Source organism: Schistocerca americana, chromosome 4, assembly GCF_021461395.2.
Source record: "Schistocerca americana isolate TAMUIC-IGC-003095 chromosome 4, iqSchAmer2.1, whole genome shotgun sequence".
Taxonomy (NCBI): domain Eukaryota; kingdom Metazoa; phylum Arthropoda; class Insecta; order Orthoptera; family Acrididae; genus Schistocerca; species Schistocerca americana.
Window position 1 is genome coordinate 70689367 of NC_060122.1, and position 19090 is coordinate 70708456.

Consider the following 19090-nt stretch of genomic DNA (forward strand, 5'->3'; position numbering starts at 1 on the left):
GGGTAATGCAGTATGTAAAGGGAGACGAAAATCTAATAGTCATGGGCGACTGGAATGCAGTTGTAGAGGAAGGAGTAGAAGAAAAGGTTACAGGAGAATAAGGGCTTGGGACAAGGAATGAAAGAGGAGAAAGACTAATTGAGTTCTGTAACAAGTTTCAGCTAGTAATAGCGAATACCCTGTTCAAGAATCACAAGAGAAGGGAGTATACTTGGAAAAGGCCTGGAGATACGGGAAGATTTCAATTAGATTACATCATGGTCAGACAGAGATTCCGAAATCAGATACTGGACTGTAAGGCGTACCCAGGAGCAGATATAGACTCAGATCACAATATAGTAGTGATGAAGAGCTGGCTGAACTTCAAGACATAAGTCAGGAAGAATCAATACGCAAAGAAGTGGAATAAGGAGGTACTAAGGAATGACGAGATACTTTTGAAGTTCTCTAACGCTATAGATACAGCAATAAGGAATAGCGCAGTAGGCAGTACAGTTGAAGAGGAATGGACATCTCTAAAAATGGTCATCACAGAAGTTGGGAAGGAAAACATAGGTACAAAGAAGGTAGCTGCGAAGAAACCATGGGTAATAGAAGAAATACTTCAGTTGCTTGATGAAAGGAGGACGTACAAACATATTACTGGAAAATCAGGAATAGAGAAATACAAGTCGCTGAGGAATGAAATAAATAGGAAGTGCAGGGAAGCTAAGACGAAATGGCTGCAGGAAAAATGTGAAGACATCGAAAAAGATATGATTGTCAGATGGACAGACTCAGCATACAGGAAAGTCAAAACAACCTTTGGTGACATTAAAAGCAACGGTGGTAACATTAAGAGTGCAACGGGAATTCCACTGTTAAATGCATAGGAGAGAGCAGATAGGTGGAAAGAATACATTGAAAGCCTCTATGAGGGTGAAGATTTGTCTGATGTGATAGAAGAAGAAACAGGAGTCGATTTAGAAGAGATAGGGGATCCAGTATTAGAATCGGAATTTAAAAGAACTTTGGAGGACTTACGGTCAAATAAGGCAGAAGGGATAGATAAGATTCCATCAGAATTTCTAAAATCATTGGGGGAATTGGCAACAAAACGACTATTAATGTTGGTGTGTAGAATATATGGGTCTGGCGACATACCATCTGACTTTCGGAAAAGCATCATCCACACAATTCCGAAGACGGCAAGAGCTGACAAGTGCGAGAATTATCGCACAATCAGCTTAACAGCTCATGCATCGAAGCTGCTTACAAGAATAATATACAGGAGAATGGAAAAGAAAATTGAGAATGCGCTAGGTGAAGATCAGTTTGGCTTTAGGAAAAGTAAAGGGACGAGAGAGGCAATTCTGACGTTACGGCTAATAATGGAAGCAAGGCCAAAGAGAAATCAAGACACTTTCATAAGATTTGTCGACCTGGAAAAAGCGTTCGACAATATGAAATGGTGCAAGCTGTTCGAGATTCTGAAAAAAGAGGGAGAGACGGGTCATATACAATATGTACAACAACCAAGAGGGAATAATAAGATTGGACGATCAAGAACGAAGTGCTTGTAATAAGAAGGGTGTAAGACAAGGCTGTAGCCTTTCGCCCCTACTATTCAATCTGTACATCGAGGAAGCAATGATGGAAATAAAAGATAGGTTCAGGAGTGGAATTAAAATACAAGGTGAAAGGATATCAATGATACGATTCGCTGATGACATTGCTATCCTGAGTGAAAGTCGAGATGAATTAAATGATCTGCTGAACGGAATGAACAGTCTAATGAGTACACAGTATGGTTTGAGAGTAAATCGGAGAAAGACGAAGGTAATGAGAAGTAGTGGAAATGAGAACAGCGAGAAACTTAACATCAGGATTGGTGGTCAAGAAGTCAGTGAAGTTAAGGAATTCTGCTACCTAGGCAGTAAAATAACCAATGACGGACGGAGCAAGGAGGACATCAAAAGCAGACTCGCTGTGGCAAAAAAGGCATTTCTGGCCAAGAAAAGTCTACTAATATCAAATACCGGCCTTAATTTGCGGAAGAAATTTCTGAGGATGTACGTCTGTAGTACAGCATTGTATGATAGTGAAACATGGACTGTGGGAAAACTGGAACAGAAGACAATCGAAGCATTTGAGATGTGGTGCTATAGACGAATGTTGAAAATTAGGTTGACTGATAAGGTAAGGAATGAGGAGGTTCTACGCAGAATCGGAGAGGAATGGAATATGTCGAAAACACTGATAAGGAGAAGGGACAGGATGATAGGACATCTGCCAAGACATGAGGGAATGACTTCCATGGTACTAAAGGGAGCTGTAGAGGGCAAAAACTGTAGAGAAAGACAGAGATTGGAATACGTCAAGCAAATAATTGAGGACGTAGGTTGCAAGTGCTACTCTGAGATGAAGAGGTTAGCACAGGAAAGGAATTCGTGGCGGGCCGCATCAAACCAGTCAGTTGGCTGATGACCAAAAAAAAAAGGGGGCGAAGCAACCGGGATTCGTTGCTATTCACTTGGCGGTACATGACACTCAGAAGGACATGTCACAATGTTTTCTCCTCCTCCCTCGTTTTTCCTCCATTCTTAATGACGATAGACTGTGCCTTTCGTGGAGGTAGTTTTAAATTTCAGCTGGAAGAGGTGCACTACAATATAAACATTTTCTACTTTGTCGAGTGCAATACTAACAATAATTATTTAAATCAGCTGCTAATTTTTAGTGCAGTCCAGTGAGCTGATTAACAATTAGCGAAAAATTTCAGTTTTCTCTTGCGTAGTCATCAACCGTGTAACAACGGGTGACATGTGCCGGCATGTAATGCTACACGTTTACAAAATATTTAAGACGCCTCTTAACATTTTTTCTCTTTCTGGATCCTGCTATAAGCTACATGCAAATGCCAACATTAGCATCATGTATTTGAAAGGCACAGAAATCTACATCGTTATGAAGGCGTGACTGTAGAAACGCCTAGAGCATGCAAAACATTGTGCCACTCGGTATGTTCTACATCTATATCTACATCTACATAGATACTCTGCAATCACATTTAAGTGCCTGGCAGAGGGTTCATCGAACCACCTTCACAATTCTCTATTATTCCAATCTCGTAAAGCGCGCGGAGAGAATGAACACCTATATCGTTCCGTACGAGCTCTGATTTCCCTTATTTTATCTTGGTGATCGTTCCTCCCTATGTAAGTCGGTGTCAACAAAATATCTGCGGATTCGGGGGAGAAAGTTGGTGATTGGATTTTCGTGAGATCCTGTATCATTTCTGTGACAGTCTCTCCCATATGTCGCGATAATACAAAACGTGCTGCCTTTCTTTGAACTTTTTCGATGTACTCCGCCTGTCCTATCTGGCAAGGATCCCACACCGCACAACAGTATTTTAAAAGAGGACGGAGAAGCGTAGTGTATGCAGTCTCCTTAGTAGGTCTGTTACATTTTCTAAGTGTCTTGCCAATAAAACGCAGTCTTTTGTCAGCCTTCCCCACAACATTTTCCATATGTTCCTTCCAATTTAAGTTGTTCTTAATTGTAATACCTAGGTATGTAGTTGAATTTACGGCTTTTAGATTAGACTGATATATCGTGTAACCAAAGTTTAAGGAGTTTCTTTTAGCACTCATGTGGACGACCTCACACTTTTCGTTATTCAGGGTCAACTGCCACTTTTCACACCATTTCGATATTTCTTCTAAATCGTTTTACAGTTTGTTTTGATCTTCTGATGACTTTATTAGTCGATAAACGACAGCGTCATTCGCAAACAACCGAAGATGGCTGCTCAGATTGTCTCCTAAATCGTTTGTATAGATAAGGAACAGCAAAGGGCCTATAACACTACCTTGGGGAACGCCAAAAATCACTTCTGTTTAGATTGTAATTTATTTCCACAGGTCCCACACAGTACTCCGTTATAGGCAAGATAACTAGAACGCTTTTCTCATATTAGTACAATAGTAATATAAGAATGCACTAAACGCACTGCAATACCCTCCACTACGTTATGAACCATTTTGATAGGCATGAAAGTTACTGCTTGTTAGAAAGTCAGTTTCTCGTGTTTCAGTGGTCGCACATGGGAACTTCTCGGAAGAAGTGGTACCGGTACAGGACGCCCCTGCCCAGACCGACGTCTTCATCGACCGCAAGAAGCAACACGTCGGCGGCCGGCCCGGTGAGTTCTCCCAACTTTTCCTTCCACCCTGTGACTTCATCTCGATGTCCACCCACTTCTGACCTCTCTCCTCCTTGTGTTTTGGAGGCAACGCCTCACGGTCGGACAGTTTGCTCGATCCAGCCCATAGCTTTTTGTTATTTGTCCTACTCCATAGAGGCTTCCCACTGTACCTTCCTTAATCGAATCTGTGAACACGCTATGAGCATGTTTGTGAAAAATTTTACTTCTGATGTGAACTGTACTGGTCTCAATCACAGGAGCGCGTGGTAACGGAAGGTGGTCAGTAGAAAAACGGAAGCTCAGTAAAGTGCAAGCATTTCAGATATGGGATTACCTACGTGTATCACAAGCAAAATACAGAATAGAGCAATATCTGAGTACTGACATGTGTAGAATGAGATTACGTGACTTAGAGAATGTGTTTGCTAGTCATGTGCTGGGTGTTACATAAAACGATTATTCAGTTCCATTACTTTTGAGAAAATGTCTGTCAGCGGGCGTGCGACCATGTTCGACTCAATCATACGTACTTGTCTTGGTCTCTATGATTTATACACTCCTGGAAATGGAAAAAAGAACACATTGACACCCGTGTGTCACACCCACCATACTTGCTCCGGACACTGCGAGAGGGCTGTACAAGCAATGATCACACGCACGGCACAGCGGACACACCAGGAACCGCGGTGTTGGCCGTCGAATGGCGCTAGCTGCGCAGCATTTGTGCACCGCCGCCGTCAGTGTCAGCCAGTTTGCCGTGGCATACGGAGCTCCATCGCAGTCTTTAACACTGGTAGCATGCCGCGACAGCGTGGACGTGAACCGTATGTGCAGTTGACGGACTTTGAGCGAGGGTGTATAGTGGGCATGCGGGAGGCCGGGTAGACGTACCGCCGAATTGCTCAACACGTGGGGCGTGAGGTCTCCACAGTACATCGATGTTGTCGCCAGTGGTCGGCGGAAGGTGCACGTGCCCGTCGACCTGGGACCGGACAGCAGCGACGCACGGATGCACGCCAAGACCGTAGGATCCTACGCAGTGCCGTAGGGGACCGCACCGCCACTTCCCAGCAAATTAGGGACACTGTTGCTCCTGGGGTATCGGCGAGGACCATTCGCAACCGTCTCCATGAAGCTGGGCTACGGTCCCGCACACCGTTAGGCCGTCTTCCGCTCACGCCCCAACATCGTGCAGCCCGCCTCCAGTGGTGTCGCGACAGGCGTGAATGGAGGGACGAATGGAGACGTGTCGTCTTCAGCGATGAGAGTCGCTTCTGCCTTGGTGCCAATGATGGTCGTATGCGTGTTTGGCGCCATGCAGGTGAGCGCCACAATCAGGACTGCATACGACCGAGGCACACAGGGCCAACACCCGGCATCATGGTGTGGGGAGCGACCTCCTACACTGGCCGTACACCACTGGTGATCGTCGAGGGGACACTGAATAGTGCACGGTACATCCAAACCGTCATCGAACCACCCATCGTTCTACCATTCCTAGACCGGCAAGGGAACTTGCTGTTCCAACAGGACAATGCACGTCCGCATGTATCCCGCGCCACCCAACGTGCTCTAGAAGGTGTAAGTCAACTACCCTGGCCAGCAAGATCTCCGGATCTGTCCCCCATTGAGCATGTTTGGGACTGGATGAAGCGTCGTCTCACGCGGTCTGCACGTCCAGCACGAACGCTGGTCCAACTGAGGCGCCAGGTGGAAATGGCATGGCAAGCCGTTCCACAGGACTACATCCAGCATCTCTACGATCGTCTCCATGGGAGAATAGCAGCCTGCATTGCTGCGAAAGGTGGATATACACTGTACTAGTGCCGACATTGTGCATGCTCTGTTGCCTGTGTCTATGTGCCTGTGGTTCTGTCAGTGTGATCATGTGATGTATCTGACCCCAAGAATGTGTCAATAAAGTTTCCCCTTCCTGGGACAATGAATTCACGATGTTCTTATTTCAATTTCCAGAAGTGTATAAAGGTTTATTCCACCCTTTCAGTGTTAGTTCTCCGTACCACAGTTTTCATCTGAAGAAGCTATTAAACGCCAACGGCTAATCAGGAGCGATAACAAAAAGAATGTCACGACCAAGACTATAGAGTATTGTTGATTGTCCAGTTGTGGGAAGATCGGGAAAAACGTGCTGTCGTGAACGAACCTTACGCCATAAAATATTAGGATCTATGAGTTGTATGTTGGGTTGGAGAGACTGACACAAGGCAAAGACTTGGGAAGCAGTAAACCAGTTTAGAGGCTGACAAATAAAAGTAACGGTGTAGCGCTACGAGAATCCAAAAAATCATTATCCCAGTAATGACATTTGCACTAAAGACCACCCGAAGTATACAAAATTATTTAAAAAATTGAATTTGGCGTACTCCTAGAAATAATCGGAATTTTTAAGTCTACTTGTGAATTTCCCACGACCACGTAAACCCTATATATTTCGACAGGACGTTAAAATCTCATCTTCGATCCCTCCGACATGTTCCACTGCAAATGTTTGACGCCAGTGTATAAAGTTATTACGAGAATCCCCTGTACAGCAGTCGTTTCGATTCTATGAACTGTATGAAAACTTAGGAGGCTCGCTACTAAATTCAACTTGAAAATACTAAAGTCCAACTACTCCAGAGAGGAGTAAGCCTTTATTAGCAAAACTTCGAGTCCGAATAACTCTGTAAGATGTGGCAAACACTGGTTAATGCACGAATTGTTTGGTAGTATTATCAATTAAGCGAACAAACCAAACACAAAATAGAATGAAGCCGGAAATAACGATTTCTAAACTAAAGGAAACACTTCACGGCATTCGCTTCACAACTGCTACAAATTCGTCGGGCAATAGACCGCGCCGCACGAACTGTCAACACAACTGGCACTGCTAAGGGTATCCCACGACTTCCACATCGCTGGCAACGGCTTATAGACAATGCTGGTGACTACTTTGGAGGCCAGTAAAACTTGGAAACACGTATCTATTTTGTACGAGATGTAATAAATTGTTGCCACTACTAAATTTCCAACCCTCGTATAAGTACACAAAATAACTTCACTGAGCTTGTGTTTATATAATGGAGCTATTTTCAATTTATTGAATGAGTATTTATTGCATTCGTTATTAAAAATGCTACACAACTGGACCTTTCAACTCCGGCTGGATTAAGTGACTCTTCCGTATCACATGGGTACATACTCCTGCGGAGGGACTCACCAATCAGTGATGCGTAGTGTTGTCAGTGCTAACAGACAAGGAAAACTGCGTGAAATAACAGCAGAAGTAAATGTGGCTCGCGCGACGAACGTATCCGTTTATGACAGTGTGGCGAAGTTTGGCGTTAGTGGTCTATGGCAGCAGACGTCCGACGAGAGTGCCTTTGCTTGTAGCATGACATCGCCTGCAGCATGTCTGCCGGGCTCGTGACCACGCACGTTGATCGCTAGACGACTGGAAAGTCGCGATTTGGTCAGGTGAAACCAGATTTCAGCTGTTGAAAACCACGGACACGAGTTGCCAACAAGGCACTGTGCAAGCTGGTGTGTGTGGGGGGGAGGCATAATGGTGCGGGGCGTGCTTACAGGGCTATTACAAATGATTGAAGCGATTTAATAAATTCACTGTAGCTCCATTCATTGAGATATGGTCACGACACACCACAGATACGTAGAAAAACTCATAAAGTTTTGTTCGGCTGAAGCCGCACTTCAGGTTTCTGCCGCCAGAGCGCTCGAGAGCGCAGTGAGACAAAATGGCGACAGGAGCCGAGAAAGCGTATGTCGTGCTTGAAATGCACTCACATCAGTCAGTCATAACAGTGCAACGACACTTCAGGACGAAGTTCAACAAAGATCCACCAACTGCTAACTCCATTCGGCGATGGTATGCGCAGTTTAAAGCTTCTGGATGCCTCTGTAAGGGGAAATCAGCGGGTCGGCCTGCAGTGAGCGAAGAAACGGTTGAACGCGTGCGGGCAAGTTTCACGCGTAGCCCGCGGAAGTCGACGAATAAAGCAAGCAGGGAGCTAAACGTACCACAGCCGACGGTTTGGAAAATCTTACGGAAAAGGCTAAAGCAGAATCCTTACCGTTTACAATTACTACAAGCCCTGACGCCCGATGACAAACTCAAACGCTTTGAATTTTCGGCGCGGTTGCAACAGCTCATTGAAGAGGATGCGTTCAGTGCGAAACTTGTTTTCAGTGATGAAGCAACATTTTTTCTTAATGGTGAAGTGAACAGACACAATGTGGGAATCTGGGCGGTAGAGAATCCTCACGCATTCGTGCAGCAAATTCGCAATTCACCAAAAGTTAACGTGTTTTGTGCAATCTCACGGTTTAAAGTTTACGGCCCCTTTTTCTTCTGCGAAAAAAACGTTACAGGACACGTGTATCTGGACATGCTGGAAAATTGGCTCATGCCACAGCTGGAGACCGACACCGCCGACTTCATCTTACAACAGGATGGTGCTTCACCGCATTTCCATCATGATGTTCGGCACTTCTTAAACAGGAGATTGGAAAACCGATGGATCGGTCGTGGTGGAGATCATGATCAGCAATTCATGTCATGGCCTCCACGCTCTTCCGACTTAACCCCATGCGATTTCTTTCTGTGGGGTTATGTGAAAGATTCAGTGTTTAAACCTCCGCCGGCCGAAGTGGCCGTGCGGTTAAAGGCGCTGCAGTCTGGAACCGCAAGCCCGCTACGGTCGCAGGTTCGAATCCTGCCTCGGGCATGGATGTTTGTGATGTCCTTAGGTTAGTTAGGTTTAACTAGTTCTAAGTTCTAGGGGACTAATGACCTCAGCAGTTGAGTCCCATAGTGCTCAGAACCGTTTGAACCATTTTTTAAACCTCCTCTACCAAGAAACGTGCCAGAACTGCGAGCTCGCATCAACGATGCTTTGGAACTCATTGATGGGGACATGCTGCGCCGAGTGTGGGAGGAACTTGATTATCGGCTTGATGTCTGCCGAATTACTAAAGGGGCACATATCGAACATTTGTGAATGCCTAAAAAAACTTTTTAAGTTTTTGTATGTGTGTGCAAAGCATTGTGAAAGTATCTCAAATAATAAAGTTATTGTAGAGCTGTGAAATCGCTTCAATCATTTGTAATAACCCTGTACATGAAAGTGACTGGATCCTTCGGTACAGATGAACCGGTCCGTGACGGGAAATGGTTTTGTTTGGCCACTTGGAGACCATTTGCAGTCATTCATGCACTTCATGTTCCCAAAGAACGATGAAATTTTTCTGGATGACAATGAGGAATGTCAACGGGCCACAGCTGTTTCCAACTGGTTTGAAAACTTTCTGGACAATTTGAGCGGATAATTTGGCTACCCAGATCGCCCGACATGAAAACCTTCGAACGTTTATGGCACGTAATCGAGAGTCAGTTGGTCCACAAAATCCTGCACAGAAAACACTTTTTTTAGTTACGGACGGTTGTAGAAACAGCACGATTCAGTACTTCTTCAGGAGATTTCCAACGACTGCACGCCACTCGAGTTGCTTCAATACGCCGTGCAAAAGGATGTCCGACACGATATTTGGAGGTGTCCTATGACTTTGGGGACCGCTGGCCTCTGTGGCCGAGCGGTTCTAGTCGCTTCAATCTGGAACCGCGCGACCGCTAAGGTCGCAGGTTCGAATCCTGCCTCGCACGTGGATGTGTGCGATGTCCTTAGTTAAGTTTAAGTAGTTCTAAATTCTAGGGGACTGATTACCTCATATGTTGAGTCCCATAGTGCTCAGAGCCATTTGCACTATTTGAATTTTGAGGACCGCAGTGTATCATCATCATTATCATCTTGACGAATGTCGCTAAGTTCTATACAGGGTCTGCAGTCCTGTTCTGGCCCTGAGATCCTACTACATATTTGCTTGATTGGATCATAAACACAGGCATAACTTGCTGTGTTCCCTCTTAATTGACGTAATCGAGACTAGCCGAAAAACCGCCTGCAGAAGAGTGGGTTGCGGTGATACTACCAGGGTATGAGGGGCACATGGCGACGCTCATCTCTCTAACTTTGTCTGTACGCGTTCAGTCACCAAGACTTGTTGTGGTTGAAGCCTCGCTGAGTGAGACGGTATGGCTGGGTGTGCGCAGTGTCGACGGCGACGGAGGAGGAGCACACGTACCTGGCGGTCATCATCGGCGTGCTGATGGCGCTGGTGCTGCTGCTGGCCGCCGCCATCTCGCTCATCGTGTCCCGCCACCGCCAGCGCAAGTGCTTCGCGTCGCCGCTGGCCGCCAAGGTGGCGCTGGCGCCCACGCTGGCCGGCGCCGCCCCCGCCACCGGCACCTCCAGCGCCGCCTCGGCCGCCGGCACCGCCAAGAGCGGCGCCTCGTTCGCCGCCAAGGAAGTGGGCGGCGCCGCGGCGGGGGCGGGGGCGGCGCCCGCCGGCTGCGGCCGCTCCTGGGAGGGCACGCTGGACCCACTGCTCGTCGCCAGCGATTACCAGGAGCCCTACCACGCCCTCAAGTACGCGCCCTACTACAGCTACAGCAGCGTGCTCGTCGACGTGGGCGGCACCTTCGGGAAGCGCTTCCCGATGCACGACGGTAAGCGTGGACAGCAAGTATCTTCACTATAACTAGCGAATAAGCTCATTGGCACTATGCGTACTACTTCGAGGAGCAAATTTACCTTCCTTTCTGCCAACATGTCTGTCATCCTGATTCTGTTTACCTATTTTCTCTCCTCAGACCATGTTGTTCAAGCCTTGTATCCTGGCTTTTCCTCTTGGTCAATTTGCCATTTGTGAATTTTGATCTAAGGAATTCACAGTTTTCGATATCTTTTGGAGTATCATTGTAATAGGGGTAATATTTATCAAGTCACTGGTCTTCTGACTCGTTTGATGAGGCCCATCACCAAGTCTGCTCTTCTGCAAACCCCTTCATATCAGTACAGCACGAGTACCCAATGTCGTGTACGACTTCGTACACAGCAGTAAGGAGAGGTGAGCTACACAGCGTAGCGACAACTTTCGTCTTAGGAAAGCTGGACAGGATGTGAATTGGTTAGCGAACAAGTAGCACAGCAGACAGAAGATTTACTTGTATTTCTCCAAATGTACGAAGGCTCATTACGCACGATGCAACAAGAAATAGAGCCGAGCTGTCGCAATGTGAATTAGGAAGAGTCCGTCCGTACTAAAGCACGAATGTTGCTGTCGGTGGCACGACTACGTGGCAGCTCCGTAGCAGCACGTGGAAGTGTGGCTGCGAGTGCGAGGGGACTGAATCACTGCCGCTGGACCTCCTGTATCACGGCGCTTGATGGCTCTTATGGTATTATGCCACAAGTGGCGTGGCTTAGTGGGCGTGCTCCATTGGTTCCGCCGGATCCCGCACGATCGCTATCGGCGTCTCACAGTAACTCACAATTCCGTTGCTATGACTTCAGAGGAGTGGTATCGAAATGTGGTTTCACAGTCCTCACTTATTCGTTGGACGTATTTCGGTCTCTGACTTCCCTTACTGTTTTTACCGTCTACATCTCCCTCTAGTAAAATGGAAGTTATTCCCTTACGTATTAACACATGTCCTATCATCCTATCCCTTCTTCTTGTCAGTGTTTTCCATATGTGCCTCCCTTCGCCGATTCTGCAGAGAACCTCCTCATCTCTTATCTTATCAGACCACCTAATTTTCAGTATCCATCTCTAGTAAGGCATTCCAATCACTTCAATCCTCTTCTTTTCCAGTTTTCCTAGAGTCTGCAATAGAATTCTGTGCTCCAAACGTACATTCTCAGAGGTTTCTATCTCAGGTTTGGAGCCGATGTTTCGTATGACCAGAATTCTTTTCTCCGGTCAAGACCTCTTTGCCTGCGCCAACGTACTTTTTGTGTCATCCTTGGAAAGAAAAAGTATGATTGGATTTTACTTCCCGCCGACATCGAGGTCATTAGAGATGGAGCAGAAACTCGAATTGTGCCATGTATGGGGAAGTAAATCGCCCGTGCGCTTTTAAAGGAACCGTAACGCCATTTGCCTTGAGAGATTTAGGTAATCACGGAAATCCTAAATCTGAACTGCCAGACACGGGTTTGGAACTGTCGTCTCCACACTGCGAGTCCATTGTGTACACAATCACAGACGGTGCAGTATGGCACAAAGAAGACGCCTACCAGACTCTCTGCGGTAGGGGGCCAAAAGAAGAATGGAAGCAGGACAGTCGCAAACTGATATGGCCCGAAGACTTAATGTGAATCGTTCCTTTGTTTCTGGGATGTGGAGACAATTTATAGAGACCGAAACAATATCCCGAAGATCAGGACAGGTCCGAGCGCGTGTGATATCAAAAGAGAAGACCGTTATTTGGCTGTAAGGGCACGAGGGTACCGCCTTAGTACTGCACGGCAACTAGCATCCGACATCGCAGCATCGACTGGACGTGTTGTATCGAGACGAAGGGTGTACAGAAGGATCCGGCAGAGCAGCCTGAATTGTCTAGAGCGGGGTCGTCAAAATGCCACCTGGGCGGTGACCAACGTTCTTTTCGCAGATGCGTCCCTGTTTGGTCTGGACAGTGATTCTCGACACACTCGCAAATGGAGGGGACGTGTAACACGATTTCGGAATCCAGACATTGTGGAAAGGGACCTGTATCGAGGAGGATCCTTAATGGTGTGAGCAATGATTACGCTGACAAATCTAACACCTCTTCATGAAATTGTTTGGGTGAATAGGCAAGGCTTAACTGCCGTCAAGTATCGTGACGAGGTCTTGGGACCTCATACGCAGTTATTGCGAAATGCTGTGGCCTCAGACTTTGTATTGATGGACGATAATGCTCATCTTACAGCAAGTGTAGTTGATGTTTTCTTGGAAACGGAAGATACTCCATGCATGGCGTTACCTACTCGCCCTCGTGATTTGAATCTCATAGAACATGCGCTAGGGAGACGGTTTGCATCGCGTCAGCATCAATCAACCACTCTCCAAGATTTGCGAGCAGCTCTGCAGCAAGAATGGGCCTTATTGCCTCAACCTGAGACTGATGACGTCACTCACAACATGCTCCGTCGTGTCAGGCCTGTATTCCACCCAGACGTGGTAACGCCGTATACTGAGCACATTAGCCAGTTGTCGGAATGTGTGTGCAAATCCGTTAAGTTGGTAAAAACGTTGAACATTTTTGTCTAACGTTATCCATGTTGCATTTGTTTACGTCCTCTATTCTTTACATTGTTTCTACTTTACCATCACCTGTTTACACTGTTCTGGGCAAAATAAACGCAACCTTACAAAATTTAATGTTTGTCAGCAGTGTAATTGGTATTGTTTAACATGGTGTGTTTTGATGTGAAAGTAATCTAGCAAGAGCTTTTGCAATCACTGAGTGGTACTGTATAAACGCTATGAATGCACTTCTGTCTCAGATTAGATAATAGAGGGTTATTGAATTTCTGTTAATATGACGACCTGCGAACTTTTAAATGTTGGAAGGGAAAACGTAGTCGTCAAAAACAAAGAAATTGTTGGATAAAATGTTATCAGTTAACTTCCCATGTCAGATGAGAATAACATCTCATGCTTTGCCAATTTTCTAAATAATGGAATAAATTGCAGAGAACCTCCCAAGTTGCAGTACTACTTTCCTTGACTACTTTATGATTAGTTTCAAGCCTAAGTTAGTTATCAGATCATCCACTAAGCTACGTAACACAATCAGTTACGACAGCCACATGACTGTACATTCCAGTTAAACACATCTTGTAAATAAGTGAAGGGCTGACGTTAATTCGCCAAACTTAACTGTTACTTGACATTGATTTCTTATAAATATGGCTACCTGGTTCTCTTTAATCTTCCGTACTCAATCTAAAAAATGGAACCATTATATGATCACTTTTATGTTTGTCTCTCCGGCTGTTAAGATTCCTTTTTCTCCAGAATAGTTAGAGATATCAATTTGAAATTTCTGTCACATACTGAGGTCTATGGCATATTGGTGGTGTGAAAAATTTAAACATTCTAAGTGAATACAATCAAAAAATACCGCTATTCATTCACATACTTCGATATTGGCAAAATCATTCATCAGAGCCTATAGGATAGTTCCAGTTAACCTACAATCATAACATTTGACAAGAAGCAAGGTTTCACAACAAGTAAAGCAAGGATTCCTAAAATTATTGAGTGTAATTATTTCAGATAAAAATTATTTTTTCCCGTTTGTTGTTCCGTATGTCTGCTTTTCTGAGGAGCGAGCAGAGGTACATATCAAGTTGTAATTTATGTTAAGTGTCTATTAATCTGATTAAAATCGGGGATAGGTTACCCTAGAAATATCACTTTCGTGCCACACACAAAATGTCAACTTTGATAAAGATAAAACACTGATAAATTTTGACTTTTATATCGACTTTAACTTTTGCTGGTCAAACCAATTTAGAACACATCAGAATTCAAATGAATAAAAAAAGGGGGGGGGGGACCCTCAAACTGTTATGATCACTGTATTAAAAAAATTGATTACTGAAATTATTATGCGTTCAAGATTTCCAGTATATAAGTTACTACTCTCTATATCTTATTTACTGCTCATTTAAATGCCTTTAGATCTGTCTCGAAATAATAAACTCCATTAGACCTTCGTTATTCATTTACTGGTTCATTAACAAAACATTTCTTTAAACACCATTCTAACATAGCTCTGCAGATAGTTATTATTAACACAAATTTTAATTTTCATTTCGGGCCACTCGGATTGCGCAACATTTGGAAAGGTTAGTTGTGAGGATAATTAAATGATGGGAAAGTTTTGGTAAAATTTAGGTTATTATTGCACAGTTTACTCACTGATCCATACGAATACAGTACTAAAAGTTTCAACCTGCTTGTATCGATGCGGCGGTTGGCGGGCGGCGAGATGGCGAGGCACAGAGCACACATACAACCACAGCTATGGCTCTTGATGTATCGGCACTTTAATTCTTCTTAGCGTCGCAATACTTTCCATTTAGTGCCTATGGAATTTTGCCATGCTGTGTGGGCGTTGGAACGGCATACCCAAGGCTCAGTGAAGCTATGTCCTCCAGGAAAGCTTCCTCGCTCCAGAAGGTGTTGCTCAAACCAGTGCCAAACTCCAACTAACTGCTGAGCCCGTTGTGCCGTGCAGTCCCCGCGTGCATTTTCCCGCGCTCGCCTGCCATCCACCTTTTGGCGCTCCCTGACAGGCCGGGTATTCACCCCAGGTTTTGCATTCTACATATTCTAACACATTTCCTACGTATGGACGAGACACACAGTTACAATTTTAAACATCTTACAACAGTTTCAACATTTGTTACATTTTAATTCTATTACAATGTTGCTTGAGATTTGACATAAACATTAATATTCACATTGAAACAAAAAAGAAATGAAATCAGAACATCAATTACACAATTTTATCGAAAAATCAGAAGAAAAAGAAAAATTACTTATACACTCCTGGAAATGGAAAAAAGAACACATTGACACCGGTGTGTCAGACCCACCATACTTGCTCCGGACACTGCGAGAGGGCTGTACAAGCAATGATCACACGCACGGCACAGCGGACACACCAGGAACCGCGGTGTTGGCCGTCGAATGGCGCTAGCTGCGCAGCATTTGTACACCGCCGCAGTCAGTGTCAGCCAGTTTGCCGTGGCATACGGAGCTCCATCGCAGTCTTTAACACTGGTAGCATGCCGCGACAGCGTGGACGTGAACCGTATGTGCAGTTGACGGACTTTGAGCGAGGGCGTATAGTGGGCATGCGGGAGGCCGGGTGGACGTACCGCCGAATTGCTCAACACGTGGGGCGTGAGGTCTCCGCAGTACATCGATGTTGTCGCCAGTGGTCGGCGGAAGGTGCACGTGCCCGTCGACCTGGGACCGGACCGCAGCGACGCACGGATGCACGCCAAGACCGTAGGATCCTACGCAGTGCCGTAGGGGACCGCACCGCCACTTCCCAGCAAATTAGGGACACTGTTGCTCCTGGGGTATCGGTGAGGACCATTCGCAACCGTCTCCGTGAAGCTGGGCTACGGTCCCTCACACCGTTAGGCCGTCTTCCGCTCACGCCCCAACATCGTGCAGCCCGCCTCCAGTGGTGTCGCGACAGGCGTGAATGGAGGGACGAATGGAGACGTGTCGTCTTCAGCGATGAGAGTCGCTTCTGCCTTGGTGCCAATGATGGTCGTATGCGTGTTTGGCGCCGTGCAGGTGAGCGCCACAATCAGGACTGCATACGACCGAGGCACACAGGGCCAACACCCGGCATCATGGTGTGGGGAGCGATCTCCTACACTGGCCGTACACCACTGGTGATCGTCGAGGGGATACTGAATAGTGCACGGTACATCCAAACCGTCATCGAACCCATCGTTCTACCATTCCTAGACCAGCAAGGGAACTTGCTGTTCCAACAGGACAATGCCCGTCCGCATGTATCCCGTGCCACCCAACGTGCTCTAGAATGTGTAAGTCAACTACCCTGGCCAGCAAGATCTCCGGATCTGTCCCCCATTGAGCATGTTTGGGACTGGATGAAGCGTCGTCTCACGCGGTCTGCACGTCCAGCACGAACGCTGGTCCAACTGAGGCGCCAGGTGGAAATGGCATGGCAAGCCGTTCCACAGGACTACATCCAGCATCTCTACGATCGTCTCCATGGGAGAATAGCAGCCTGCATTGCTGCGAAAGGTGGATATACACTGTACTAGTGCCGACATTGTGCATGCACTGTTGCCTGTGTCTATGTGCCTGTGGTTCTGTCAGTGTGATCATGTGATGTATCTGACCCCAGGAATGTGTCAATAAAGTTTCCCCTTCCTGGGACAATGAATTCATGGTGTTCTTATTTCAATTTCCAGGAGTGTATGTACAATAGTACAGCGTCGTCGTTGTTACATAAGTACTGAGATGTACGTTTTTGGCGGTGTAAATAAATTAAGCATATATATCAATGTAGCGAAAAGGTATATATCTTACTTATTTCACTACTCGGAAACTCTCTCATGAAAACCTATAGATGATCTATAAACATGTCGATCTAGGTTGTCTGCCGTTGTATCGGCAAAGCACGCGCCTGGAAACCTAGAAGTCGCAGTGTCAAGTCATGGTCTGGCCACGGATTTTTTAGTCTTGATTTTCGCCTAGCGGTCACCTGTCAACGATGGGCAGAGCCGCCAGAAGTTACACGTGACTGGGAGTGCACGTTAAACTGTAAGTCCTCTCTCCCCCGTTGAATAACTGGGGGAGGTCAGGGGTATGCAGGTCACCGAAGTGGCGTCCAATAGAAAGACTTGCACTAGGACATTGGGCCACACGAAATTATCTTTACAATCTTTCCAATTGTTAGTTTGTACGGAACCCTGAGAACCCGAGCCCTACTCGCATTTGTGCGAAATTTTTAGATGTACAAACTGAAACCACGTCGGAGAATAAAAGCCCGTTGTCCAGGAAGAGGAGATTTGGAGACTAGACTTCAGAGAACAACATATCCGAGAATTTCAGTATGTATCCAACCAAGAGGGAATAATAAGAGTGGACGATCAAGAACGAAGTGCTCGTATTAAGAAGGGCGTAAGACATGGCTGTAGCCTTTCGCCCCTACTCTTCAATCTGTACATCGAGGAAGCAATGATGTATCAATGATACGATTCGCTGATGACATTGCTATACTGAGTGAAAGTGAAGAAGAATTAAATGATCTGCTGAACGGAATGAACAGTCTAATGAGTACACAGTATGGTTTGAGAGTAAATCGGAGAAAGACGAAGGTAATGAGAAGTAGTAGAAATGAGAACAGCGAGAAACTTAACATCAGGATTGATGGTCACGAAGTCAATGAAGTTAAGGAATTCTGCTACCTAGGCAGTAAAATAACCAATGACGGACGGAGCAAGGAGGACATCAAAAGCAGACTCGCTATGGAAAAAAAGGCATTTCTGGCCAAGAGAAGTCTACTAATATCAAATACCGACCTTAATTTGAGGAAGAAATTTCTGAGGATGTACGTCTGGAGTACAGCGTTGTATGGTAGTGAAACATGGACTGTGGGAAAACCGGAACAGAAGAGAATCGAAGCATTTGAGATGTGGTGCTATAGACGAATGTTGAAAATTAGGTGGACTGATAAGGTAAGGAATGAGGAGGTTCTACGCAGAATCGGAGAGGAAAGGAATATGTGGAAAACACTGATAAGGAGAAGGGACAGGATGATAGGACATCTGCTGAGACATGAGAGAATGACTTCCATGGTACTAGAGGGAGCTGTAGAGGGCAAAAACTGTAGAGGAAGACAGAGATTGGAATACGTCAAGCAAATAACTGAGGACGTAGGTTGCAAGTGCTACTCTGAGATGAAGAGGTTAGCACAGGAAAGGAATTCGTGGCGGGCCTTATCAAACCAGTCAGTAGACTGATGACAAAAAAAAATCCTGAGATGAGAGTCCACCTAACGTCAGGCAAGCCACGCAGCGATGAGACAAATATGTTGCATTCCTGGTGGAAATTACAGCAGCATTGCTTTTCAAAGCTTTGTTAAAATAGCACACACGCTTTTAGCCATTACTTGTGCTAATGCGTCGACATAACGTAAATTCAGTCTCGCAGGACTTGTTACGTCCGAAAAAAGGAATGAGTCCTAATGTGAATGACTTTCTGCTTACACCGAACTACTTGGTAAGTTTCTCACTGATACTGGTTACGGGAAAATTGCTTAATTTACTTTCATTTAAGTACAGAGCGAATAATTATTATTTTAGCCTGAATCGGATAGAGAGAGATTATAAGAAACCAAAGCCACCTGCCTCTTGTTTTTAGAGACTGTCACGCAGCCGAGTTATTTTATGATAGCTATGTTTATATTTAATGTAATTTCTGATTAAATTT

At 45.6% G+C, this 19090-nt stretch overlaps 1 protein-coding gene across 1 annotated transcript in view; it reads left to right on the forward strand.

Annotated features, from left to right (window-relative positions):
- LOC124612775 (discoidin domain-containing receptor tyrosine kinase B-like) overlaps window positions 1-19090 on the forward strand; it is a 260476-nt gene that overhangs the window by 173377 nt on the left and 68009 nt on the right. Inside the window, exons 8-9 of the mRNA XM_047141170.1 lie at window positions 4079-4186; window positions 10317-10772. Coding sequence (XP_046997126.1) covers window positions 4079-4186; window positions 10317-10772 — 564 coding nt within the window. The remainder of the gene's footprint in view (window positions 1-4078; window positions 4187-10316; window positions 10773-19090) is intronic.